The sequence below is a fragment of the Haliotis rufescens genome, unplaced genomic scaffold (assembly GCF_023055435.1).
Source record: "Haliotis rufescens isolate VD_foot unplaced genomic scaffold, xgHalRufe1.0.p SCAF_56, whole genome shotgun sequence".
Classification (NCBI taxonomy): domain Eukaryota; kingdom Metazoa; phylum Mollusca; class Gastropoda; order Lepetellida; family Haliotidae; genus Haliotis; species Haliotis rufescens.
The window spans coordinates 2754627-2781047 of NW_025964290.1; the positions used below are offsets into that span (position 1 = coordinate 2754627).

The window sequence follows — 26421 nt, forward strand, 5'->3', positions numbered from 1 at the left end:
TGTAAGAGGCGAAGGAACGGAATTGCAGGTGGTCAAGCTTGCTGACTTGGTTGACGCATGTCATTGTATCCCTATTGCGTGGATCGATGGTCCAGACTCGATTATGTACCGACCGCCGTCATATAGCTGGAATATTGCTGAGTGCGGCGTTAAACAACAAACAAACAAACAAACAAACAAACAAAAGGAAAGCTCCCTCACACACTATTGCTCCACAAAAACAAGACACCTTGTGGTTGAAGCGTTCACTCGTCACGCCGAGGAGCTGGCTTCGAATCCCCAAATGGGTATGATCAATTTGTAAAGTCCCCTCCCAATACCATGACATTGCAGGAATATTTAACAAAAATAGTGTAAAACCATACTCACTCACTCCAATTGCTACACAAAAATAAGACAAGAATGGTATTTTATGAAAATGATTTATTCATGGGTGACTGGGTCAATATGACCCAGCCTTTGTTCTATACAATACAATGCCCTGTGGAGGCATCTGACAACCCAGCAAACTCTATACAGTGAAACCTTGTCAACCTGGACACTCCAGCTTTAGGACAATTGTGTTCATATATACAACGGAGCATTACTCTGTAACATGATTCACAAATCCAGAAATTTGTTAACCCAGGTGATTTCACTGGGATGGTAGCATCGAGACAGACAATGTTTCACTGTACACAGATACAGGTATCACTTCATCAGTCAGCCTCATCAACTTTAGGAGTAAACAGGCTATGATACTTTGTTCACTAAAACTATTTTGGGTTTAACTTCAAATGTATTGAATATACTACTCAAAAAAACTTAAGGATCAGCTGATTCTTTCATATTACTCAAGTTAATCTGTCATGCCAAGCAGCTATGCCATGACCTATTAACACCAGCAATATGAAAGAATCGGGCTGTTAACATTTTTTTAGTCGTATGTAACCAGGGATAACAAAAGAGGTTTATTTTCTTTAAAAAATTATGACTATATACAGATGGACAAAAATAAGGTGACCTCTGTCAAGGGAAGTTTAGACTGAGCAGCAAACACTGCAGCTGACAAATTTCTCGGTGATTTACTTTCTTGACATGAAAACTTTATTAAACACACTGTATTCTGCAGTAAATGTATATGGCCTTAAGTGTAAATATGCACAACAGCATTTGTAGATTAAGTATGGAAGTCATGGCATTCTGGTCATAACCCTATTGTTTACATTTAAGATTTCGGGGAGATAAAATGTCTATCATTACCATTATCTTTGTGTCGGTAACAAAAACGTTTTTTTGAAACATTCATATTATCCCATTGCCCAGCACTATGTGAGATGATCACAAGGAGGTCTCACTGTCACAACAAGCACCTGTCCATTGTACAACTCTCGGTACCTGAGTCACAGCACCCCTACTGCTTGCACCCTGATCCAGCACTATGTGAGATGATCACAAGGAGGTCTCACTGTCACAACAAGCACCTGTCCATTGTACAACTCTGGGTACCTGAGTCACAGCACCCCTACTGCTTGCACCCTGATCCAGCACTATGTGAGATGATCACAAGGTCTCACTGTCACAACAAGCACCTGTCCATTGTACAACTCTGGGTACCTGAGTCACAGCACCCCTACTGCTTGCACCCTGATCCATACACTATGTACAATTACAGAAACATCTCCATTTGGCTTTCCTGAAAGTGTGGAGAAAATATATACATACAATTTACACTCCGGCACCCTGTGCCTATAATTAGGACAAGTAGCTCAGTAGTTTTCAGTACTGTTCGGTCACAATGTTGGAAGTCTTATGTCTTGACTCAGGCTTCTGACTAGCAAAACTGCAGACTTTATATGTGAGAATAAATATACCGGTAGCTGTTTGAGTCATTAAAACCAATGCAGCTGTAGCCACGGTAGCACACACATCCTATTTGATTCTCCTAGTCTGATATTCTATCCTCAATCACTGTTTCCAAATTACTTGCCCCTTGAACCCCACAGAATCATTACTGACAGTCCACAATACTTGCACATAGAAAGATGAAGGTACTTCCGTGAAGTACTAGTTATGCTATATTATGACCTTGCTACATATTTACAAGATCTTTGAATATAGAAAGATCAGCATCTTGCTGGCTAACAACGGTTCACCTGACAAGATATCACGTTATAACTTCTATCACACTTTGAAAAATCTACCAGACAGCTGGAAATATCTACCATAGAGCAGGGAATATCTACTATGGAGCTGGAAATATCTACCATAGACCTGGAAATATCTACCATAGAGATGGGAATATCTATCATAGAGATGGAAAATCAACTATGGAGCTGGGAATATTTACCATAGAGCTGGAAATATTTACAATAGAGCTGGAAATATCTACTTTGGACCTGGGAATATCTACCATAGAGCTGGCAATATCTACAATGGAGCTGGGAATATCTACCATAGAGCTGGGAATATCTACCATAGAGATGGGAATATCTACCATAGAGCTGGGACTATCTACCATAGAGCTGGGAATATCTACCAAAGAGCTGGGAATATCTACTATGGAGCTGGGAATATCTACTATGGAGGTAGGAATATCTACCATAGAGCTGGGAATATCTACTATGGAGCTGGGAATATCTACTATGGAGGTAGGAATATCTACTATGGAGGTAGGAATATCTACCATAGAGCTGAGAATATCTACTATGGAACTAGGAATAGCTACCATACATACAGCAAACTATATAAAAAGCACCGCTAGACATACATAGACGGCCTCATATTTGCCCCCTGAGTACTATCCTAGGCTAACAAAAACAAAACAATGTGGTTGTCAGGCAACTGCTGCAGTGGGGATGCTGACTGTTTTTCAGATATGTCTTTATTTATTTCTTTAACAGAAATTAAACAACTGTGCAAGGTAGCACAGGAGTTTTTCAAATATCTTTTCAAACAAATATACAAATCTTATTCAAGGTATCCTTGATGATTCAGAATGTTCAATATGTTTTCTTCAGATATTTAACTATCTTATCTTATTGATTGCTACTTCAGAATTTCAATTTCAGAAAAATATCCTTTATGCTGACACACTTGATAGGCAACACCTGAGAACAGTGAATTGTTTCATAGGAAGAACACAAAATAATTGCACCATGTCTAAGAGTTCTCTCATTATAGAGTTCTCTGGTGAAACCCTGACTTTGTCCAACCTGATATGACAAGATACCTAACTAGGTTAGGTTAACTGGCTCCCACAGGAGATACATTGTAGATATCGCTGCAATGAAATTGCATCACAATGCTTTGCAGACCAATGTGACGTCATTGTTACCATGACATCACAATCAAATGACATCACTAATGGCTCTGCTACTGAAGCTGTTAGCAGTACTTTTTATTATACTGAAGACACTGCTTATTACTGTCTACAAACTGCAAAAGTTGGAAGGATGATGGAGGATGATAAATAGAATCTCACACTTGTGTCTTTTGATATGAAATATATCAACACTCGGAGTTTTTTTTATCAACTCGTGTTGATATAATTGATATCAAAAGACACTCAGGTGAGATTTTCTATGTGTCCTTCAATTATGTGATGATGACTTAAACAAAACAAAACCTCATTCACGTGGCTATGTTTCAAACTGATTACCCCAACACCACACATTATCCCTAGTTCAATATCTGGCATCATCAAGTCACAATACTCTACAATTCACAAGGCAACTGACATGTTTTTGTTTGAATTACTAGGTTTCTGATTTCACCCATCCTAAAAATCGAGAAGGTGTAAAAAATAAGAATTCCACACAAAAGACATATTTTTACCACCAAGCCTGGTAATCGAAAAACCTAAATCCCAGTTTCTCTACCTGACCCAGACAATTGACACATGATCATAGACCTATAGATGATTGCTCAAAGATTGAGCTGGAACCATGACATGCACTAGACACACCTTCACCAACACTCAAACAGTGTGTGGCTTTGATCTCATGTAAAAGCTATACAATTTTATCATTCATGTCACATTTAACAAAAATACCAAATGAAAATAGAGAATTTGCGGTTTGCCTTCTTCCCGGGAATCAAATACAAATATATTCAATAAATAAAATAAAATTGAAGAGTCTAAATTTATCTGTATTTCAACTACTGATTCAAAGGTTTGAGAAAAAACCTGCATAAACTACAGGTCTGAATGGAAACAAGGACATCTCCAACCAAGATATCCAGATTCAGATAGGTCAGCGACCCTTAGCTGTTGGCCCTTGTTTCAGAACTATAGCTTCAAGGGGCCAATTCAAGCAGAGGGTCAGTGACCCTGTATCCTGGCAACCTGAAGGACTGAGGGATTTGAATTTACAAGTGAAACCCTGATTTGGACATTGCGATGAATTGCTTCTTTCGACACCGAACCTGCAGCATCGACATGAAGTCTTCATCAGGGGTCATCATTCGGACCATCACCATCTTTTAATATCTCGTCTCGGGATGCCTTCAGCAAGGCTCTGACGCGGGACAGAAGATGCTGGAAAGACATTCATGAAGCGTGTCAGGAAAGAGTTCTGGATAAATTCAAATTTGATCGAAAGCGTTTCCGAACTGTTAGAAAGAGAAACAATCGAAGACGCATGTCGACATTAAACACTGATGACTCGCTCACCCACGTTTACCCTTGGGGATCTCCTTGCCCTGGATTCCCAATGGAGATACAATCAAGGGGTACTGGGGACCTACTTGCCCTGGATTCCTTATGGGGAGACAATCAAGGGGTACTGGAGACCTACTTGCCCTGGATTCCTTATGGGGAGAATCAAGGGGTACTGGAGACCTACTTGCCCTGGATTCCTTATGGGGAGACAATCAAGGGGTACTGGAGACCTACTTGCCCTGGATTCCTTATGGGGAGACAATCAAGGGGTACTGGAGACCTAATTGCCCTGGATTCCTAATGGGGAGACAATCAAGGGGGTCTGGGGACCTACTTGCCCTGGATTCCTAATGGGGGGACAATCAAGGTGTACTGGGGACCTACTTGCCCTGGATTCCTTATGGGGAGACAATCAAGGGGGTACTGGGGACCTACTTGCCCTGGATTCCTAATGGGGAGACAATCAAGGGGTACTGGAGACCTACTTGCCCTGGATTCCTTATGGGGAGACAATCAAGGGGGTACTGGGGATCTACTTGCCCTGGATTCCTAATGGGGAGACAATCAAGGGGTACTGGAGACCTACTTGCCCTGGATTCCTAATGGGGAGACAATCAAGGTGTACTGGGGACCTACTTGCCCTGGATTCCCAATGGGGAGACAATCTAGGGGTACTGGAGACCTACTTGCCCTGGATTCCTAATGGGGAGACAATCAAGGGGGTCTGGGGACCTACTTGCCCTGGATTCCCAATGGGGAGACAATCAAGGGGGTACTGGGGACCTACTTGCCCTGGATTCCCAATGGGGCGACAATCAAGGGGGTACTGGGGATCTACTTGCCCTGGAACTTACCTTGGACACTTCTCTGGGAGGTTTACTTGGATCTACAGCAGGGGAGTCTCTACCACTTGCAGTCTCCGTTAAGTCACTTTCTGATGGCAAATGTGGACTGTGGAACAAAAGATACAAACTCATCAAGAGTTAGTATATGTCATAGAACAAAATTATGATTGTCTTTACTGCTACGGTACTTTGTGCAACAGGGCATAGATGAAGTGTTTGATAGGCATTTAGAAGTTTGGAGAACATGAATACATGACACTTTTTAATGAATTTTTTAATTTAGAGCTAATTTACTTTCCCAGTCAAGCCTACATATTTAGAACAGTTATATACATCTAAAATATTATTTCATTTTTCTGAAATCTTACAATGTTCATTAATTTTGGGAAAAACTCAATAGAGTGATGAATAGATGAGTGAAGAAATATTGCTTACCCAATGAAAAATGGAATAACCCAATTAAAATAGAAACCCGAGAGTAAAAACTCAATTGCTCAAAAAGTTATCTGGAGCTCTGATAATCACAAGAAAGTGCATCTTCCCGAGGCAAGGGTGTTAACTGACTATTAAAATCCAGTTTCCACCCTTGCCAAACTAGGCTGGTATTATGCGGTTACATTTTGGCTGGACTAACGAGTCTATGCATAGTCCAATCACAATCTCGCAATGAAATCGAAATCTGGTTCGTAAACTGTCATGCAGATTTCGGTCGATTTCAGGATTTGCAAAGCATGTGCACCGCCAACCTGTTATCAGCAGATTTTTTCCAAATCTTGTCATGTTTTTAATCAAGACGCTCACGTGAATTGATGCACTTCGCGATGTAAGACCTGTTTTATCACAATATAGATCGTAAAGATCGATCAGATCGTCTTGACCGGGCGCCGCCATTTTGTTTGAATGGAATCTGATTGGTACATAGGAGAGGCTAGAAGGGACATAACTAGCCACTGGTGGCGCTACGATGGAGCCCAGGAATTCCAGTCTAGTTCGGCAAGGGTGGAAACTGGACTCCCTTGCCTCGGGAAGATGAAGAAAGTGTGGCGTAACTATGTACAGGCAGGAAAGGACTATCTGAAACTTACGATTGTGTCATCTCATCGTCCAGTGCCAGGAGGGGGAGTGATGGAGGGGGCCCGGGAGGCTGAGGGATGTCATCCACTGGGTCATCATTGTCATCAATCTCTATTATCTCAATAGTTGCATCTATTTCCTGAGGTCTTGGCACTACTGGTGGTGCCTCATCTTCACTATCTGAGGAACTATCTCTGCCATCTGATTTCTCATGCTCATGTTCGGATTCAGAACCTTTGCTTTCTTCAACACTTTTAGCTTCAGTTTTACACAAACTCTCTGTTTCTGTCGAATGCTTCCCACTTTTGTCTTTACTTCTGTGCTTTTCTTTGTCTTTCACCTTATCCCGACTTTTGTCCTTACGTTTGTCTTTGCTCTTTTCCTTGTCCTTATCTTTCTTCTTCTTCTTGGGTGACCTGTACAACAATAGCAAACATTTTACATACAGTGGACCCCTGCTTATCCGGAACGACACCTGGAAACCCCACCTACTGGACAATATTTATGTAAAATTACAACATAAAAATCTCCTTTTATCCGGAATAACCTTTTATCCGATCTGGACCGAGAAAATCAATTACCAAAAGTGCAAAATACCCACAATTGTGTCCCACTCGTCGGACAGTAACAATGCTTGATGATGTTTGTGTTGCAATTCATCACCACGGCCAATACCAGAGGGGCGGAATCACGTGATCACTGTGTAATTTGTTACATGTCTCGATTGTTAGTTGGGCAGTCAGTGTCAATTGACACTGAGGTGAGGTTTGAGATGATCTCTTCAAGTAACATGCAATCAAAAAAGGCAGCCGTGTCTCTGCACATTACATTGTAACAGTCGGTAGAGGTGAGGTGAAATGGGGTTTAACGTTGCGTCCAGGATGATTGTACTTATACAGCGTGTGTGAGTGTCTGCTTGTACTAGTGCAGACTGAGGCCGATTTATAGTGCTGGCTTACTGAGATACCATGCCACAGTTTAACATGAATACCCCACTCAGACACAGTATACTGACTCAGAGCCGACCAGTCCTTGTTTTAGCCCCTTAATGCCGAGCGCCAGACAGGGTAACAACAAGTACCATCTTTTAACGTCTTTTGGTATGACGCAGCCTGGGGCAGTCTGTAGAATTTAGGTAGGGAGGTAGCTCAGGTGAAATATCCATAAACTCATTCATCTGAAAAATATTTGAGGAACCGCTAGTTTCCAGATAAGCGAGGTTCGACTTTACTACTCAAATGAAGTTTACAGACAACTGGATTCTTGCAAATTTAACAGTCATGTATGTTTCTGGTGGAGTGAGTGAGTGAGTGAGTGAGTGAGTGAGTGAGTGAGTGAGGTTTTACGCCTCTTTTAGCATTATTCCAGCAATATCATGGGTGAGGATTGGCATCACACATTGTACCCATGTCAGGAATTGAACCTGGGTCTTCAGCGTGACGAGTGAACTCTTTAACCACTAGGCTACCCGACCGCGCCTATGTGGGAGGAAAGCCCAAAGTGATTCAGATACTCACCACTGCAGTGAAACTCACATGCACAGATGTGGTGCTGACATTTCAAGAATCCCAATCAGGGCAAATCTGGGATTTGAACCCACTATCATAGGATGCTGACACACCAAAGGAAAGTAACTTCACAATAAATAGCAGTTCCTGAGTTGATGAGGTGATCGGAGTCCCCTTCCTCCTGACTGGTTTAGACACTATAGTTATCATGTAATTTTGTCAGATAAATAAGACAAAGCTTATTTGACATTGAGAAAAATAATCTTTAATGTCAGGAACATGTCTTTGGGATATTTTTTGGGATATAGTTTCCTCAGGATAACAGCCACATGACCATCATATCCTGGCAGGTACCAATTCACTAATGGGTGAATAGATGAACACACATCTGTTGTCTGGGGTCATTATTTGTCATATACTTCAACCGGTACCATTGACAATAACCACATTATGACCCAAAGGTGAGTATTTCACTGAACTCTTTTTCCTCACCTTGCATCAGACTTTTTCGGCTTTTTATGTTTGGAGCTGGGAGACTTTGACCTTGACCTCTTCTTGTTTCTGGAGGGTGACCTTGACTTCCTCTTCCTGTCTCGTGATCTAGATCTCTTTTTTGTCGGGGATTTACTTTTCTTCGGTGACCTTGAGCGTCTTCCTGTCCTAACTAGTGGAATAACTCTACGTGGTGACCTTGACCGTGACTTTCTCCTGCCACTGCTCAATCGGGGAGAGGGTCTTCGAGCTGGTGACCTTGAAACAGATGAAGCACATAAGTAGTCCTCACAGTATCTTTCAAATGTTCCCTCCAACTCATAATGCTGCCAGCGAGGTCAAAGCTATACATAACTGAAATTCGCAATCCTCTTTACTAACATCTTCCTTTGAGTATGTTGCTGTACCCGAGTTTTCGTTTAAACCAAAATGATTGCATTAACCAGACTGTTTGAGCAGGGCATGAAGACACTCTCCAGATTTACTTACTTTGAGTGAGCAAGTGTTGATTTACGCCGCTTTTAGCAATATTCCAGCAATATCACGGCTGGGGACACCAGAAATAGGCTTCACAAATTGTACCCCAGTGGGGAATCGAACCTGGGCATTCGGCGTGACGAGCGAACACTTTAACCACTAGGCTACCCCACAGCCCCTAGCACACATTGCACAATTTGACAACTGATATATACCTTCTAATTACACTGAAAGCACTTGGTGGAGTGGGCGATCGTCGCCGTCGCCACTGGTAAACAGGAGACCTTGACCTTGACCTGTGACGGCCCCGAGGTGACCTTGAGCGTGATCTATAAGCTGGATGAGGTGACCTTGACCTTGACCTTCTGGGCCAGCCCCTCCTGTAGCTGTCATACCTGTCATGTTCTACTGGGTGATCTCGGTCATCACATGGAACTGACCGTTCTCGACTAGACACAAACCCAGGGGTTGATGGACGACTGCTGCTTGGAGTCCCTCGGGGGGATGTAGAATCTACCACATTAAACATCACTCATTGTCATACATGCTATCTGCACCAACTAGGGTGGCTATCATCAATTATAGATAAATATTGGGGAAGTGACTTTGAGCAAATATGAAAAAAAAGAGTCCGAAAGAAATCAACATACTTCAGTCCACTGGATACTATCAATGATACAATTTTCATATCGATAATCGTTAATATTCCTTCCCATCTACGATAATTCTGATTATCGATCTTTTATGCCAGCCCTTGTACCAACATGGTTTTAAAATTTCTACTGGAACTTTTCCAGTAATTCTTTATCATTAAATGCACAAGAGTGTGTTCAGTACTTAAACCTGACCTGACTACTATAAACGACAACAGTTATACAATGCTGAACCAATCACAGAGTACATATCAAAGCAGCTGCAGTGTTTTGGACTTACAGGATTCCTGTGCACCATCCCTGGATGACTCATCCGCTGAGGTAGGTTTGATTTTGAGGAGGTTGATAAACATGGCTGCTTTCCTTTTGCGTTCCGCCTGAACCTGCTTCTCTTTACTGGCTTGTGCCAGCTTCTCTCGCGCTGCGTTCGCCAGTCGGTCCTTCAGGCGTTCCTCAGCTGAGGATGTAGCACACTTGGCACTTAGTTCACATATCTACACATTATTCTTGTAATCGGGTGGTCAGGCTCGCTGACTTGGTTGATACATGTCATTGTATCCCAATTGCGTGGATAGATGCTCATGATGTCAATCACTGGATTGTCTGTTCCAGACTAGATTATTTAGAGACCGCCATAATATAGCTGGAATATTGCTGAGTGTGGCAGTTAAACAACACCCAAACAAACAAATATTAAGTTGAGAGCCTTTAGAGTTGGACATAACAAGGAATATCATGAATAACAACATACACAGCATGTTTGGTCTACATCTTGCCCCCTAATCACCTGAAATGCTGTGTACGTATACTAAACAAGAGTCATCAGAAAGATGACATATTCCCCCGGCAGCTGTCTGTAAAGTAACCACTAGTAAATTTGCAATTCTGTATGTAATGAGTCAACAGTTGAATGTTCTTTAAGAAGCATACATTGTTTACCCACTGAATGGTTTTCGAATTCTGGCTGGGAAACGAACCCGTTCCCCAATGGAGTCTAGGTCCAACTTCTTTCCATAAAAATTGTAAAAAATAAAAATTCGTAAAAAAAATATTATCAAAAGGCACCACTTCAGTATGTGCCTGATAGATTTGCCAAGTTTCGATCAAATACACTGAATGGTTTTCGAATTCTGCCCCGGAAACGAACCCCATCCCCAATTGAGTCTATGTCCAACTTCATTCCATAAAAATTGAAAAAAAAAAAAAATTAGAAAAATCCCAAAATATCAAAAGGCACCACTTCAGTATGTGCCCGATAGTTTTAGCCAAGTTTCAATCAAATACACTAAATGGTTTTGGAATTCTGCCCCGGAAAAGGAAATGATTACGGACGGACAGACAGACTGGCTGATCGCTATATCCCCCGCATTATATGCCGGGGGGATAAGAAGTTATTATCCATTATATTCCTTGAATATGTTAATAAGTTTGTCTTAAAACTGTCTATGCATGGGTAAGATCAAGTTTATCTCCTGGGATATTTTGATTTCCTGATCATGTCAGCCCAAGTGAAATTATTTTAAAGTGTTCTATGCAAACCACATTTTGAATATATTACTCCAAAACTGTAATGAAATAAATAATGGAAAGCCTGAATTTAATTTGAATGCAAAGCCAGAAAGTTATCAACAAAGTTACATGATATCATAGCAACACTACGGCAAAGAAACATTGCCACATGGACAGGCTGCATGATCCTACCCCACCTAAGCAGCGTATGAAAGATTTTCTTCAACTTTCACATCATCTGTATTCAACCTTTGAACATGTTTGTGATCATAATATCCTTCACCTAATAGCAAAATTGGAATGTGCAGTCCTCAAAGTTGCGACTAAAATTTCAATTTGTCTACTAAAAAAAAATTCAGAGGTCGGCAAATGACTACTTTGAAAAATATCTTGTGGCGACTAAATTCCATTGCTTCACATTTGTCGACACAACATTAAATAACTTGATTGACATTTGCTATGCTGTTTTCTCGATAGCCAGTTTTTTTCTGATTGCAATGGAAGTCATATTTATAACCGTACTAATCGTCTGTGTCAATGAACATTTCGATAGCTCCATCAGCGTTACAAGGATTCGGTTACGCTCAATAATTCTGCAGTGCATCAAGTTTACGAACTTCTGGCATGTGTAGGCCATTCCGTTTCACTTGACAATAATATCATGGCAAAAGTATTTGCCATTTTGAATCGATCGTACCACCAAAGTTTTTGAGTAAAAACAAATATAACAGTAACATCGGAACTAGTAATAGTGATGTTTGACGTGATTCGAAGCGGATGGACGCAAATATTGACACAAGGATTGACTAGGCCGCGATTCTGCGATATTCTTGCACAACTCTGGATTCAGGGAGAGACAGATTGTGTACTGTTACTCACCCATTTTCTTCTCCAAGACTTCGAGTTGAATGTCTGACTTGACCTCTGGCTTGACCTCAACTATGACCTCTGACACCTGGCCTGAGTCGGAAACAGTCGGTGAACTGGAGGTGATGTCCGTGGTTCGCTCCTTCTGGCTGTCAGATTCTCCTGGAAATCGGAATGGGGTGACTTATAATTCCATGGATATAATGCCATCTGATGCATCATCTTCCCGAGGCAAGAGAGTAAACTGACTTTAAAAGTCCAGTTTCCACCCTTACCGAACTAGACTGGAATTCCTGGGCTCGACCGTAGCGCCACCAGTGGCTATTACGAGTTATGTCCCTTCTAAGCCTCTCCTATTGACCAATCAGATTCCACCTCTCATATCACATGCATTTGCTTCAAACAAGTGCAGTAAATCACGTGCGCACCTTGATTTAAGACATTGGCAAAAATCTCTTTACAACAAGTTGGTGTTGCACATGCTTTGCAAATCCTGCAATTGACCAAAATCTGCATTACAGTTTCAGCATTACAGGATTTCGATTTCGTTGCGCGATTTTGATTGGACTATGCGTAGACTGGTTAGTCCAGCCAAAATGTAACTCCATAATACCAGCCTAGTTTGGCAAGGGTGGAAGCTAGACTTTTATAGTTAGTGAACTCTCTTGCCTCGGGAAGATGCTGATGCATTGACTCATCTAGACAGAGTCAGCGAGTGGGATACTACACGATGCTGATCAGTATTTTACTTGTATTTGAGCATGCGAGCTGCACTAGGGAGAAAAGATAAGTAGGTGACATTTGAGGTGAGGTGAAATGGGTTTTATGTCGTGTTCAAGGTTAATGCACTTATATAGCGATGAGCATGCATGTGTGAGTGTGGCTACTTGTACCAGTCAAAATTATAAAGTAACTGGGAGACTAAGGTGTGTTGAAACATGCATCTGCGAAAAATGGGAAGAAATGTTAATTTGTCTGTGTATGTAGGCATACACCCAACATACACACCACTGTCACAGGTGACAGACCCCAGCGTCTTAATTAAAATCCAGTTTTTCTGAAGTCCTCTCACTAACCCAGTGTTTCCCCTTCATTCTCATCTTCACTGCTGCCATAGTCAAAGAGAGGTTTCTTCAGCTGCGTGACGTTCTCTGGCTCCTTGGTGCGCGTCTTGATTGAGAAGCTGACGGCCTTGTTTGCCGCCGCCGCAGCTGCAGCCTCTTCTTTCTCTTGCCGCTCCTGTTCTACCTCCTGCAAACATAACCAACTAAGTCAGGTATTGTGTAACTGGGGACCTATTCTACCTAGAACCCCCATAGGGAGACCAGCACAGGAGCTGTGGACCTATTCTACCTAGAACCCCCATAGGGAGACCAGCACAGGAGCTGTGGACCTATTCTACCTGGGACCCCCATAGGGAGACCAGCACAGGAGCTGTGGACCTATTCTACCTAGGACCCCCATAGGGAGACCAGCACAGGAGCTGTGGACCTATTCTACCTAGGACCCCCATAGGGAGACCAGCACAGGAGCTGTGGACCTATTCTACCTAGGACCCCCATAGGGAGACCAGCACAGGAGCTGTGGACCTATTCAACCAAGGACCCCATGGGGAGACCAGCGTAGGAGCTGTGGACCTATTCAACCAAGGACCCCATGGGGAGACCAGCACAGGAGCTGTGGACCTATTCTACCTAGGATCCCCATAGGGAGACCAGCACAGGAGCTGAGGACCTATTTTACCTAGGACCCCCATAGGGAGACCAGCACAGGAGCTGAGGACCTATTCTACCTAGGACCCCCATAGGGAGACCAGCACAGGAGCTGAGGACCTATTCTACCTAGGACCCCCCACGAGCAAAATAAGACATACACTGACCTTGAGGAAGAGAGTTTTCTTGAAGTCGTAGTATGGAAAGTGGACATGCCATGGATGGAGGAACTGAAAGCGGGTGTCATCCTTGCTCTTCACAACGATCTCAAACTCCACACCATTCTTCGCCACGTACATCGCCATCCTGTCTATGATTGGCTGAATGTCAGGAGGGGGCGGGACTATCTGACTTGGTGTCGAACTTCCTCTGAAAAGACAAGTATAGACATCAGTTAACTGAAGCAGGGAACTATAATGTCTCAGCCAGGCAAACCAGTGGTTGATAGCGACCTGTGAAGATCTTCTGCAACCAACACTTGCCATAAAAAGTGACTATGCTTGTCGTAATAGGCGACTTATGGGATCGGATGGTCAGGCTCGCTGACTTGGTTGATGCATGTCATCGTATTCCAACTGCGAGGATCAATGCTCATAATGTCAATCACTGGATTGTCTGGTTCAGACTCGATTATTTACAGACCGCCGTCATAGCTGGAATATTGCTGAGTGCGGTGTTAAACAACAAAACAAACCAAAAGTGGTGGATACAATAGTGGGGTCCTATCCTGAACCAGAGTCTAATGTTTTCAATATTTGGACGCAAATACAAGTTAGGTTTTTAAAACAACAAAAAACAATTCTTCGCTCACCCTCCTCCCTCGTCTTCCTGCTTCATGGCCCTCCTTGGCTGGAGTCCCTGGATGTGAGGTAGTTCCGAGGATGGCAGCACCACAGGCTCCGTGCCAGGGGGAGGGGGCAGACCAGCGTGGGCGGCAGAGGAGGGATACACTGTCTGGTTCGCAAATGGGGGCATTGGGGGTGGGGCAAGAGGGTTTGTGTCCCGGTCACCCACTGAAGAACTGGAAACAAGAGCATTACATGTGACATAAAAACTTGTCATGTCAGTGGAAACACTCAAGGGCTTCAATATAAATGGAAAGTGTTTGAAAACAAAGGGCATCTGGGGGGTTCAAGAGGTTATCTGCTATGGTATTTTAATTTCAACAATCTTTTATGTTTTACCATTTAGGTTAAGATGACAAAGATTCATAGGTTTAAACAAGTGTCATCAGAAGATGATAAATCTCACCGGCCCCCACAAATTCGAAAGAACAAATCATCTGACTATAAGTTTACGTCCATCTTGATGAGGGAATTTCTATCCAAACTGTCTGTCCATATAAAAGAGAAGTTATCGAGCTATCAAAACAATACTATGGAATTGGGATTCGGAACTTTGTATTCCGATGTCAGGTATGACAATATGAACAGTAAGTAAAACTTGTTGCCATGGAAACTGAAAAAACATAAATTCTCTAAATAGCAAAAGTGGCCAATTTACAACCTGGTCATTGTGTGTGCACAGTTTCATGAAGAAATACCGATTAGTTTTAGATACATGATTCAGACAAACACACCACTATGAACAGAGTCCAAATCAAACCTATGGCCATAAAAACGGAAAAAAAAATATATTCTAAAAATGCCTAAATAGCGAAAGTCACCAGTTAACAACCAGGTCTTTGTGTGTGCACAGTTTCATGAAGAAATACTGATTAGTTTCAGATACATGATTCAGACAAACACACCACTATGAACAGAGTCCATGATGCCATGGAAACAGAGACAAATATATTCTCTAAACATTTCCCAAGTAGCAGCTGACAACCTGGTCTTTGTGTGTATGAAGTTTCATGAGGAGACCACCTATTATCTTCACGGGTCTCGCCTCTTACAACTAGCATGGGTTGCTGGGGACCGGTTCCGGAATCATGACGGGGGCACTTTGGGCAAACCCACAACAAACCAAGGATCATAATCAGAGCTAACTCGCAACCAGCTGAGCCTGGTAGATGATGCCTCTCAGCACGGCCTGTTGCCACTTAGCCAGCACTAACACTCATGGGGCATCCTTGACCTGCAACATCTGCAAATCTGGAGACAGAGGCTCTCACTCAGATCGACACACATACCTATTTTCTGATACTTTCGCTGAATTCCTTTTGATAGACTTAATCAGCTGACCATAGGAAGTATCATTAATGGAGACAACTGGCATCTTTATTGGTTTGCTCGGCTGAAAAATAAATAGAAATTGTCTGATTTTTTAAATACATGGGACTGTTTGTTTATACACAAAAAGCATGATCATTGTTTACATGGGTTGTTGTCTTATCATGCTTACATTGACATACATACAGATATAAAGTGTTACCATGGTTACAGATTCTTGCATGTGGTGTTGTCTTATCATGCTTGTAGTTACATAGACATACAGATATATGGTGTTTCCATGGTTACAGATTCTTCCATGTGTTGATGTCCTATCATGCTTGTAGTTACATAGACATACAGATATATGGCGTAACCATGGTTACAGATTCTTACATGTGTTGATGTCTTATCATGCTTGTAGTTACATAGACATACAGAAATATGGTGTTACCATGGTTACAGATTCTTGCATGTGGTGTTGCTTTATCATGCTCATAGTTACATAGACTTACAGACATAGTGTTACCATGGTTACTGATTCTTACATGTGGTGTTGGATGTATTATATAGATACGTATATAGACTGGGGCTGGGACAATACACCAGCTGTGTGATCTGATACATATCACGTTACCATGTTCACGATACTTGCATGTGCTCTTGTCTGTGGTGTGTAAGCCATCTTTTTCAAAGAAAGGATGGCTAAGTACCTGGCACACTGACGATTAACAGCTGGATGAAAATAGTTATGTTTTCAATACTAATTAGTGTTCTGTGCAACAGTTATTAAAGCAAACATTTCTGGCAAGAATCGATATTTTTTTACCTAGTGTGCGACTGTGATTGATACTTGTATCGAGAAATAAAAACTCCTGATCCACCGATGCGTTGATGTATCGCCCCACTACTAATATACACAGATGGTGTTACCATGGTTAAAAATTCTTACATGAACTGTTGGCTGTATTACTTTGTTATATTTTCACAGATGGCGTTACCATGGTTACATGTTCTTACCTGTGTTGTTGACGTTGGGTTCAGCAGGGGATGAAGGTAGCCATGTCCATCATCATCGTCGTCAAGGCCTGAAAAACAAATCTGCCACATAAGCAATTACAAGAAGCTGCAAACAGAAATAAACCAGTAAAATTCCTAACATGTGTACAATGTTTGCAGCCAGTCCTCGTGATATTCCTTGGACATTGGTAAAACTATCACCCTTATCTTTCTAAAATTCAAATTTGATAAAATCCTTTTCCATAACTTAAACAAACATATTGCCCCAAAACATGGCAACTTTGTCCGACCTTCTTCATCTTGTTCTTGCGTCTGTGGCTTGTATTTCCCTGACTTGATCATTTTCACCATGTGTTTGTAGTACTGGGACAGCTCGTTCTCAAAGTGCATGAAATCAAATTGGGGATTGCCCGACTGTTTCGTCTTGATGATGATCTCCATCTGAGCGCCGTGTTCGGCCACAAACTTTGCCGTCTTTTCAATGATGACGTTGGCTTTTCTGTTGACTGGCTGCAATCACAACAACACTTTATCTGATCAATACCTCGAAGGAAAGTACTTAAGTCAAATCAAGATGCCAGGTGTGCCCCGACAGCATCCTTTAATATATGAACTGATGCATAACTACAAAGTCAAGGCTGGAAAACCAGTGGTTGATTGGATGAGCAACACTGTCAGAATAGAATGAATTGCAATTAACAAATAGGGCACCCGTTTCAACCCAGGTCTCCATGCATGTCAATCAGTAGGACTTACAAAACCAAGCTAAAAATACTGAACCATATATACACATGAGCTTTAGGACCTGATCTATGTTAAAGAAAATGAAGGATCACCAAGATTACGTACCAAGTTAACACCCTTAGGCACTTGTAGTTCTGGTGGGGGAACAAAGGGCTTGTCATCTTCTGATTCTCTTAAAGCTGGAAAATAGAAAAAAACAAGCATGAAAAACTCATATCCACTGCCAATATGCAGGGATAAGAATGGATATTTTACTTTTCAGCTGAAACATCTTTTCAATGGAGCGTGGTCATAATTTGGGGGGGGGTTTAACAAATCTGTAGTTACTAAAATTCGCAGAAATTTGTGGATCCGCAGAAGATTCTCCCCCGTGAATATAACATGTCTGGTTGTGTGCATGGCATTAGCCCTCCAGAAACAAACACTACCACAAGTCAAAGTCGTTGCTATGGAAACTTGAAAAATAATTTTTTAAATCTCAAACTATCAAAAAGCACCGGAAGTGAAACGAAATGGACGGACTGACAGCACCCATTCCTATATACCCCTTCCACTTGATGGCAGGGAATAATAAAGGCAAATCCCAAGCTAAGCAGTGCAACCTACTCACAGTTGTATCACTGTGTCAGTCAGCTGTGGGAGGAAGACACGGAGTGACGCAGGCTGTAGCCGACTCGCCTTGTTGAAACACATGGCCACAAATGACATGCTTAATAACTATCAGGGATTTATCTAGGATTCCAAACTATGTGCCCCTGGCAGGCAAATTGCAAAAAACCCAGAGATATTCTTCCAAATTGGATTTATTCTAATGTACTTACTTTCGTAAATTTTGAAGAATTGGGGGCAGTTTTAATTCAAATTGGGAATTTTACAGTCATTTGCTGCTGACTTGGGACTGAAGATCAGCCTCTAAACAGGTCTAGATAAAAACCTGCTGATGGTAACCAGTGTTAGAAATTGGCACTATCCTGTAGTCCTTTTAAGGGTATTGTTTTATGTTATCATTGTAAGGACTAGTGGACTAAAAAAAGCTAAGTTTCTAGCCCTGGTTACCCTACCTTGATGATCCTCCAGTATGTCTTCTTCGGGTTGGTCGTAGCTGAACCCAACTGCCTTGTAACCATCATGGAGGGACTCGTAGTACCGCTTCCATTCCTCCTCTACAAAAGGAAGGAGATACCATACATAAGGTCACTGACCATAAAAATAGCACGAGCATTTGACTTACCGTATTCGACGTAATAAGTGCCCAGGGCGCTCTCAAAATTAGAAATAGGGGGCTCTTATTAGAATATAATTTTGGTGGAAAAAACATAGTTGAAAGATACATTTCGTGGTTTATGCTGACAGCCTGAAATGTTTATATACGACAGATATATTTTTCAAGAATTTAATTGCCCATAATTAAGGGTTCATATTGCAGACGAATGTGTGTTATATGCGAATGAATAAGTCTTGTGTACATTGATCAATCGGAAGGGGTGCTAATTGGGATTGTTCACTAGCCAATATATTAGCAAATATCGACGTGGGCGCTTATTAGAGCGGGGCGCTTATTACGTCAAATACGGTATGCTGGAAACGGTGGGACTTGTATTAACATTTTCATTCTTCCTCTATAAAAAGTAAGGTACTGTAAAAGCATTTGACTGTCATTGTGTTCTCACAAAATGTTCCATCACATGTGAATTTGTTGCGTTCAAATTAATCTAATTCATAGTAAATTTTTATTCATAAGCCTGGAAAATTTGAAGATAGTTTTAATATCAATCAGGATTTCCAAAGAATGTTCTTGTACTGCCATATTGAGATGACTTTTACATGTTCTTGAGTTTTGATTGATTTAGAAGTTAAGATTTCATAAGCATGATAGAGACACAACATATTTCCATTTCAACTTCTGCACTCACTATAACATATGCAACATTGTTAAGACTACTTGTGTTTTCGACCGCCTTCATATTCTACTTCCAGTGGATAGAGTGTAAGGTCAGTGGTTCAATTCCCTGCCACGTCATATCAGAAAATGTTTTTAGAGGATACTTTTTGTTACCCTGCCTGGCACAATCAAGGGATGAAACAAGGACTGCTTGCCTCAGAGTCAGTTTACAGTGGGGTATTTATGTTAAAAATGCGGCATGGTGTCTCAGTGGGCTATCACTATAAAACCGGCACAAGTTTGGACTAGTACAAGCAGCCACAGACAAAAGCATGCACACCACTATATAAGCGTATAACTTTGAACGCAGTGTTAAACCATATGTCAACACCATCTCTTGCTCCTTCATCAAGAGAATCGTTGTGAATCATCATTCACCTGACAAGGGGCAAACAAAAAGCTTCAAGCATTGTCAAATCTTGAGTATAAGAATATAGAAGATGAAAACAATATATGCTGTGCCTCTGTGTTCAAAGTTGATTTACAACAATGACCAATCAGGGTTGGGTCACTTGCCACATACCCAAGCAATAATGATTGTATACAACTTCTACATCATGTAAAGAGACATGTGATTAGAATTGTTAATCATTAAATGTATAATGTAACTAAAATACTGCTCATTATATCTACCTTGATATAATTCTGCTTCTGCAATATCTGTTCGTAGTTCCAGATATCGTTCTTCATCACAGGCAGCTTCAACAGCTTTTTCAGTCTCAGACAACTCAATGTTTTCTTTTTTGACATTCTCAGCATCATACGCAGACAGGTCATACAGATGTCCTCGGCCGTCATACCTGCCAAGTCAAGGTCATAACTCAGCACATATTCTTCAACAATATATCAAAAGTCGTTGACTTTTGAAGTAGTATAACAAAGGTATGTACCTGATAAAAATATGGCACCACAGCAGTATGAAGTAACTGCTCAGTTAATGAATAATTTTCATAAGGTTACCTGATATTTAGTCCTAATTACTTTTTCATATTCTTATGATAAGTACTGGCAATTTGGTGTACCTTGTCAAAGACAATTTTGAACAAATATATCTGCAACAGATACATTTCAAAGTCTTTATTATTGTTTTCAAAAAGTTATTTTTTTTCATCAGTGCTTCACATATTTATGTGTTTTCTGCAATGTTTAGAGCCCAATATTCACGATCAAGGAATCTTTTATCATATTAACACCAAAATGGCTCCCTTCATCGACACTAACTCTTACCTCCCAATTTCTATCTTTGACATGACAGGTACCTCTTGACATTATCAAGTTTGCCAAAGCATATTATATTAAGTGACAGAAAAGATGAACATTTCATCAAACCATTTTCATACCCAATATGAGGCCACACCAACATAGACGGAGTCTGTCAACACTTCAATCTGGAACGAAAACATTTAGATGGTGGTTTTTGTCCACCCATGGCTACAAACAAAAACATATCTGCACAATTCTCTAAATAATGTCCCATGTCATTGATGACATAGATTGTGCAGAATAATTCCGTTTGCCATCTGCCATTTGACAGCTGCGGTGTTGGTGGCGAGTTGCTGTTGAAGCCAGTTGTCTCCCTTCCCTTGTCATGTCACCTCCGGTAGCAAACAACACAAACCATTACCACTTTGCTACAAGACCGTTGTTCCTGCAAATTAATCTTGAATTAGGACCCGCGCGATTTGTAAACACGAGAAATTCGAAACTTCTTAGAATATTCCACTGGAAGAGCCACAGACCTGTCAATCATCAGACGATCGTCGCCCATCCATGGGATAAGCTGTTTCCCTTGATCGAGATAAGATGCCTTTTCATCATCCCGAAACACTTTACAGGCATAACCAAATACAAACAAATCTTCAAGTTCACTGTTCGTCTTGGCCGTCTCAGGAGCATTGTCCTGTGCCCACCACATGGACGCCATTTTCGTTCAATTACTTGTGGGTCAATGAATTACCATTAGGAGGGGTGAACATGTTGTCGTGTTAAATCGTAAAACGTGAACAACATAGTTTGGAACTGCGTTATAGGGTATTTTAATTTCTTTGATAGTTTAGGAAACTGTAATCGCATTGCATTAGGTTTGAGCTTATTGACGCATTTTGAGAAATCTAAACTTTGTATGTTATAAAAAACACCCCCCCTTTATATGGACCCGTCCCATATGACGTCATTTCCCAAAATGGAGGGGATAGAGTCAGCGGAACTAGAAGTACAGCATACAAACTATTTACGCAAACGTATTGGTGACGTCCTGAGTCTTGACAAATCCAGTAAACACTTAAAGTCAGAGCTAGAAAGCTTTTGCGATGAGAAAAGAGAACGAATACCCTTTCGTTTGGTCAAGATTGTGTATGAACACTTGAATGAAGGTGCGCGATGGGGGTGTTTTAATCATGGGAGATAACTCTCACATTTGTTACCAGTCATGGGGATATATTGCACAGAGGAACTTCTGAATTAATTTCTTCGTAATAGAAACGTTATGATTGTTTTAGTGTTTACCAATGTACACGATGCACGATGGAAAGGTTTCAATTTGGTAATGTTTCAATTGGAAAAAAAGAAAAACATGTTTTTTATTGGAAAATCTTGTTTTATGTCGCCAATCCAATGTAAACTGATTATCTTGTTTAGGAGGAGAAAAAATTTACCTTCACGAGCTTTTGCAAGGTAGTGAAGTGATCCTTCCAACAGTCAAGTTGCCACCAAGGGTAAGTAAACACTGACAAATCCATTTGTCAAATATTGCCATGTTAATAATAATTCAGATACTATTGTTGGCAATCCAAATCGACCATCCTCTGAAAAGTAATTATACTGTTAGACAATATAGTACTTAATGTTCATGTTTAGGCTCTAAAATAAAGGTATATGGCTAAAATATGCAAGTACACAGAAGACAAGAATTTTGGTTCGCACTTTTGTACTGGCTTGACTATAGGACACCATTGCGACTCTCAACTATTTTGTACCTATTCAGTGGCAAGTTGAACTAGATTATTACAGGTGTTGCATAAATAACTGCAGAAAATAATCAAATATGTCTGTCCTGCTCCTGGAGGAGATGACCGTCCCTCAGTCTCGTGACATTTGGACGCTTGTAATTAGTACTCTGTGTAAAATGGAGATGTGTGTAATAGGGTTTGTTTGTGGTCTAGTGGTAGAGCGTCCGCCCGGAGAGCGGAAGGTCCGGAGTTCGATCCCCGGCCGCGTCATACCAAAAGACGTTAAAAGATGGTACTTGTTGTTACCCTGTCTGGCGCTCGGCATTAAGGGGCTAAAACAAGGACTGGTCGGCTCGGAGTCAGTATACTGTGTCTGAGTAGGGTATTCATGTTAAACTGCGGCAGGGTATCTCAGTGAGCTAGCACTCTAAATCGGCATCAGTCCGGACTAGTACAAGCAGCCACACACACACGTGCATGCACGTCGCTATATAAGTGCAATAATCTTGGACGCGACGTCAAACCCCATTTCAGCTCACCTCACCTTCCTCACTTAATGCCCATTTTTCTCTTTCTTCAAGAATCCAGAACTTGAGGCACGGGTACTGAAGCTGAAAGCTGAACAGGCGAACCGAGACTACAGACAAATGACCCGGAATATTGACAGACAGCAGGTAGATGTTATTTATTATAAAACTAATAGAGGCATCATCGATCATCAAGTGTTTTAAATTTACATTCTAACAAAATAATAATAACAACCACAACAACAACAATAATTGATTTATTGCGCCTAATATCCAATCATTGCTGCCCAGTTTGCTGCTACATATTAACATGATATGTATTTATATACGCTGAAACAAATTGATTTGAATTTGAATGACATGATGCTAAAAATAGACATTCAATACAATGACACTGTTCTTACTGTGGTGAAACAAGCGGTGATACCACCAATTACTCAAATCTCAAGCACAGCATGAGGATTTCCTTCTCCTGTCTTGGTACTCTGGAAAACATCCTTTCCTGCTGAAAATTAATTTCTAACAGTCTCCTGATTTGCTTAATATATTGAGGGCTTGCTCGGATGAGGCTGTGATATTTCAGGTAGATTGTATGTGTAATACACATGATTTAACATAACATGGTTTTCTGGAACCTAGTGTAATGTATTTTATTTTATTTCAATATTCATACGTTTAGTTTCAGGGTGGTCAGCTGGATCTGAATGTTGGACAGGAAGGCAAGTATTTATAACACATAACAGACAGCTGTTGTGATTTGTCTTTAACATTGTAATATCCATCCTAGTAAGATATACACCCCCATGGAGATTCCATGTAACCATGGTAACCCATATTTGTTATCATCAGGTCCCCACAGTGTGAATTGTGGCTCAAACTAGTTACTACAACCACTGGTTTGCCGGGCCAAGTCTTGATTATTTAGACTGCTGTTACCATGGTTACTCTCTTGTTCAAACAAAATATCTTGCGTAAATGTAAGCTGCTTATAGTACGATTCTCAAATCAATTGAGTGACTCACACTCTTGAGAATTTGAGATACATTGACAATCAGAATCTAGTTCTGGCTCACATCAATCTCATTAAAATCAGATCCTAGTTCTCGCTGCCCCTAAACAAAGATCTGAGGACATCTCATTACGGGTCAATATGACAACAATTTATGGATAACAACTTCTTCATCATAGTGTAATAGCAACACTTTGGTATAGATCCTTACACTCAAGCAAGCCTGAATGATGAACATGTTACAGAATATATATAGTAGGTGGAGGATTAACAGTAATAACAATTGCATACATGAGAGATTAACATGAGTGAGTGAGTGAGTGAGGTTTAACGCCACTTTTAACAGTATTCCAGTTATATCGCGGCGTGTCAGCTTAATGTGGGAGGAAAGCCCGAAGTGATGCAGGTCTCAGACGTTTACCACTTCGGTGAAACCCACGAGCACGGGTACGGTGCTGACAAACCGAGAAACATAATCGGGGCAAACCGGGATTCGAACCCACAATCATAGGTTTCTGGCGTGCCCAAGGGACGCAACTCTGCACAGCGAATCGCGGCGCCTTAGACGACTGGGCCACCCGTGCCCCCGAGATTAACATGAGCAGGAACATCATAGGGATGATATTGTAACAACATGATGGACTGGGAACACACGATCATGTAGCCAATTGAACAGGAAGACAATTAAACCCAATTAAATATACACAGGCAGGGAGATTGGAAAGACTGTTGCTTAATGGGCTCATCGTTGGCAGATGGGCTTAAGTAGCTGTGATCTCTGTTGATTGATGGCTTGTGATGGTGAATCTGGAATCCTGCTAGTTTTCTCTTCGTGAATTTGTAGATTAATACCGAAGCGTTGCCTGACAAGGATCTATGCTGAAATGTTCCTATTACAGTATAACAAGGCTGTTGTTGTCAACAAATAGTGTCTACTTTGTCATCCATCAACTTCCAAGAAATGCCTATCCAACAATCTATTGTCTGCTTGCAGTGAAAGCGTTAAATCGCCACCTGGTGGCTGTCTTCAACTTCCTGGTGACTGTGGGAGGAGCGTTTGCCTTCGGCTACAAGGCCTCGGAGTATGCCTTCGGACCCAACTTCTTTCCCATGGTAGGCAAACAATGACACAGAAGAGTACAAGTGTAAAAACTTCCTCATATTCACTCACACACTTTCTAAAGCTGATTTTTCATGTATCATGTAATCATGTCATGCAGTTCAATTCTCTGTCAACCCCAACTCACTCACCGCACTGACCGCACAGTGCTGCAAAAACAAGACACAAATTATCAAACACTAATTAAACAGGAACAGCCTTGATCTTGATTGTGGTTGTTGCCATGGTTACTTTTATTCAGATGTTTTCCTCTGTTTCAGCAAATGATGATTGGGCTGATATTCGGGACAGTAGTGTTTTTCGCAGACCTGTACTTCCTGGTGAAGTATTCTGCAGAGTGAGGGACAGGTTGTGATGGCGCTTCTTGTATAGATATATATATATATGTCCCTGCTCAGTGAGTGTTTACTTCAGACAATATGAACAAATGTTATTAGTTATGATTTTGCTGCGAAAAATACCGAAATGTATGTATGGTCTGGATTCAGATTCGGATTAATATTCTATTTATATTCTATTTATGAATTTCCTCTTATGCTTTAATGACTGAAGCACAGTCAGTTACAACAACAACAGCCACAGGGATTTGTCTAGACCTGCTCAGATGCAAGTCTGATGCAAATGTCAGTACAGATTCCCGAATTGAAATTTAAAAATACAAGTTCATGTTGATATATACTTGTCAACTTTATGTAGAGATATTCTGAGTGTGTTGGTGGAGAGTGAATGTGTCTGCTATTTTGGAGATGTTGTCAACTAGTTTTTGATATTGCCATGCTTCTCAGGCACTTTGTGGTTTCACTTCAAGTTAAAATAAACAGTGCGAACTAGTGCCCCTTTCAATAGTTGTACAGTATAATCATAACTAAGGTGATGGCTTAGTCAGGGTGACATGTATTTCACATTTAACAAGACCAATAGCGAGGTAGATGCCTTTCCACTTACATAGACATCATTGCAATGTTAAAATACTATGTTAAAACTCCTCTGAAATTAAGGAAATCCAAATTTTGAACAAAATAACATTTTTTCCCACTTTGTCCACAAAACTGGGGGTGCAGGGGACAAGGTCTGGGGTTCGATCCCCGGTCGCGTCATACCAAAAGACGTTAAAAGATGCCTGGCGCTCTGTATTAAGGGGCTAAAACAGGGACTGGTCGGCTCTGACTCAATATACTG

At 41.1% G+C, this 26421-nt stretch overlaps 2 protein-coding genes across 3 annotated transcripts; one reads left to right on the forward strand and one right to left on the reverse strand.

Annotated features, from left to right (window-relative positions):
• Positions 1-408: 408 nt before the first annotated feature.
• LOC124141691 (splicing factor, suppressor of white-apricot homolog) lies at positions 409-21571 on the reverse strand. Of its 2 annotated transcripts, none has more exons than XM_046509741.2 (17): positions 21378-21571; positions 20272-20438; positions 18758-18859; positions 17802-17875; positions 17243-17462; positions 16953-17020; positions 15914-16017; positions 14591-14800; positions 13947-14148; positions 13144-13318; positions 12080-12229; positions 9972-10148; positions 9254-9551; positions 8562-8819; positions 6573-6977; positions 5497-5593; positions 409-4519 (listed from the first exon to the last, which is right to left on the reverse strand). In XM_046509741.2, the coding sequence occupies exons 1-17, from the start codon at positions 21560-21562 to the stop codon at positions 4433-4435; spliced, it is 2979 nt and encodes a 992-aa protein (XP_046365697.2). In that variant the 5' UTR covers positions 21563-21571; the 3' UTR covers positions 409-4432. The 2 variants fall into 2 exon arrangements, with proteins under 2 accessions (XP_046365697.2, XP_046365698.2); XM_046509742.2 differs by having other exon boundaries at positions 20979-21488.
• Positions 21564-26421, forward strand: LOC124141692 (transmembrane protein 199-like). Its single transcript, XM_046509743.2, has 6 exons — positions 21564-22010; positions 22276-22352; positions 23168-23260; positions 23793-23832; positions 25117-25235; positions 25503-26421. The coding sequence occupies exons 1-6, from the start codon at positions 21788-21790 to the stop codon at positions 25581-25583; spliced, it is 633 nt and encodes a 210-aa protein (XP_046365699.2). The 5' UTR covers positions 21564-21787; the 3' UTR covers positions 25584-26421.

Coding starts and splice junctions, on each gene's coding strand:
- LOC124141692 (XM_046509743.2), top strand. CDS start 21,788: ATGGACCCGTCCCATATGACGTCATTTCCCAAAATGGAGGGGATAGAG. Junction 22,353..23,167: donor CAGTCAAGTTGCCACCAAGG/GTAAGTAAACAC, acceptor TCTTTCTTCAAG/AATCCAGAACTTGAGGCACG. Junction 23,833..25,116: donor TCTGAATGTTGGACAGGAAG/GCAAGTATTTAT, acceptor GTCTGCTTGCAG/TGAAAGCGTTAAATCGCCAC.
- LOC124141691 (XM_046509741.2), bottom strand. CDS start 21,562: ATGGCGTCCATGTGGTGGGCACAGGACAATGCTCCTGAGACGGCCAAG. Junction 20,439..21,377: donor GATCGTCTGATGATTGACAG/GTCTGTGGCTCT, acceptor TTGACTTGGCAG/GTATGACGGCCGAGGACATC. Junction 16,018..16,952: donor ACCCAACGTCAACAACACAG/GTAAGAACATGT, acceptor TTTATTTTTCAG/CCGAGCAAACCAATAAAGAT.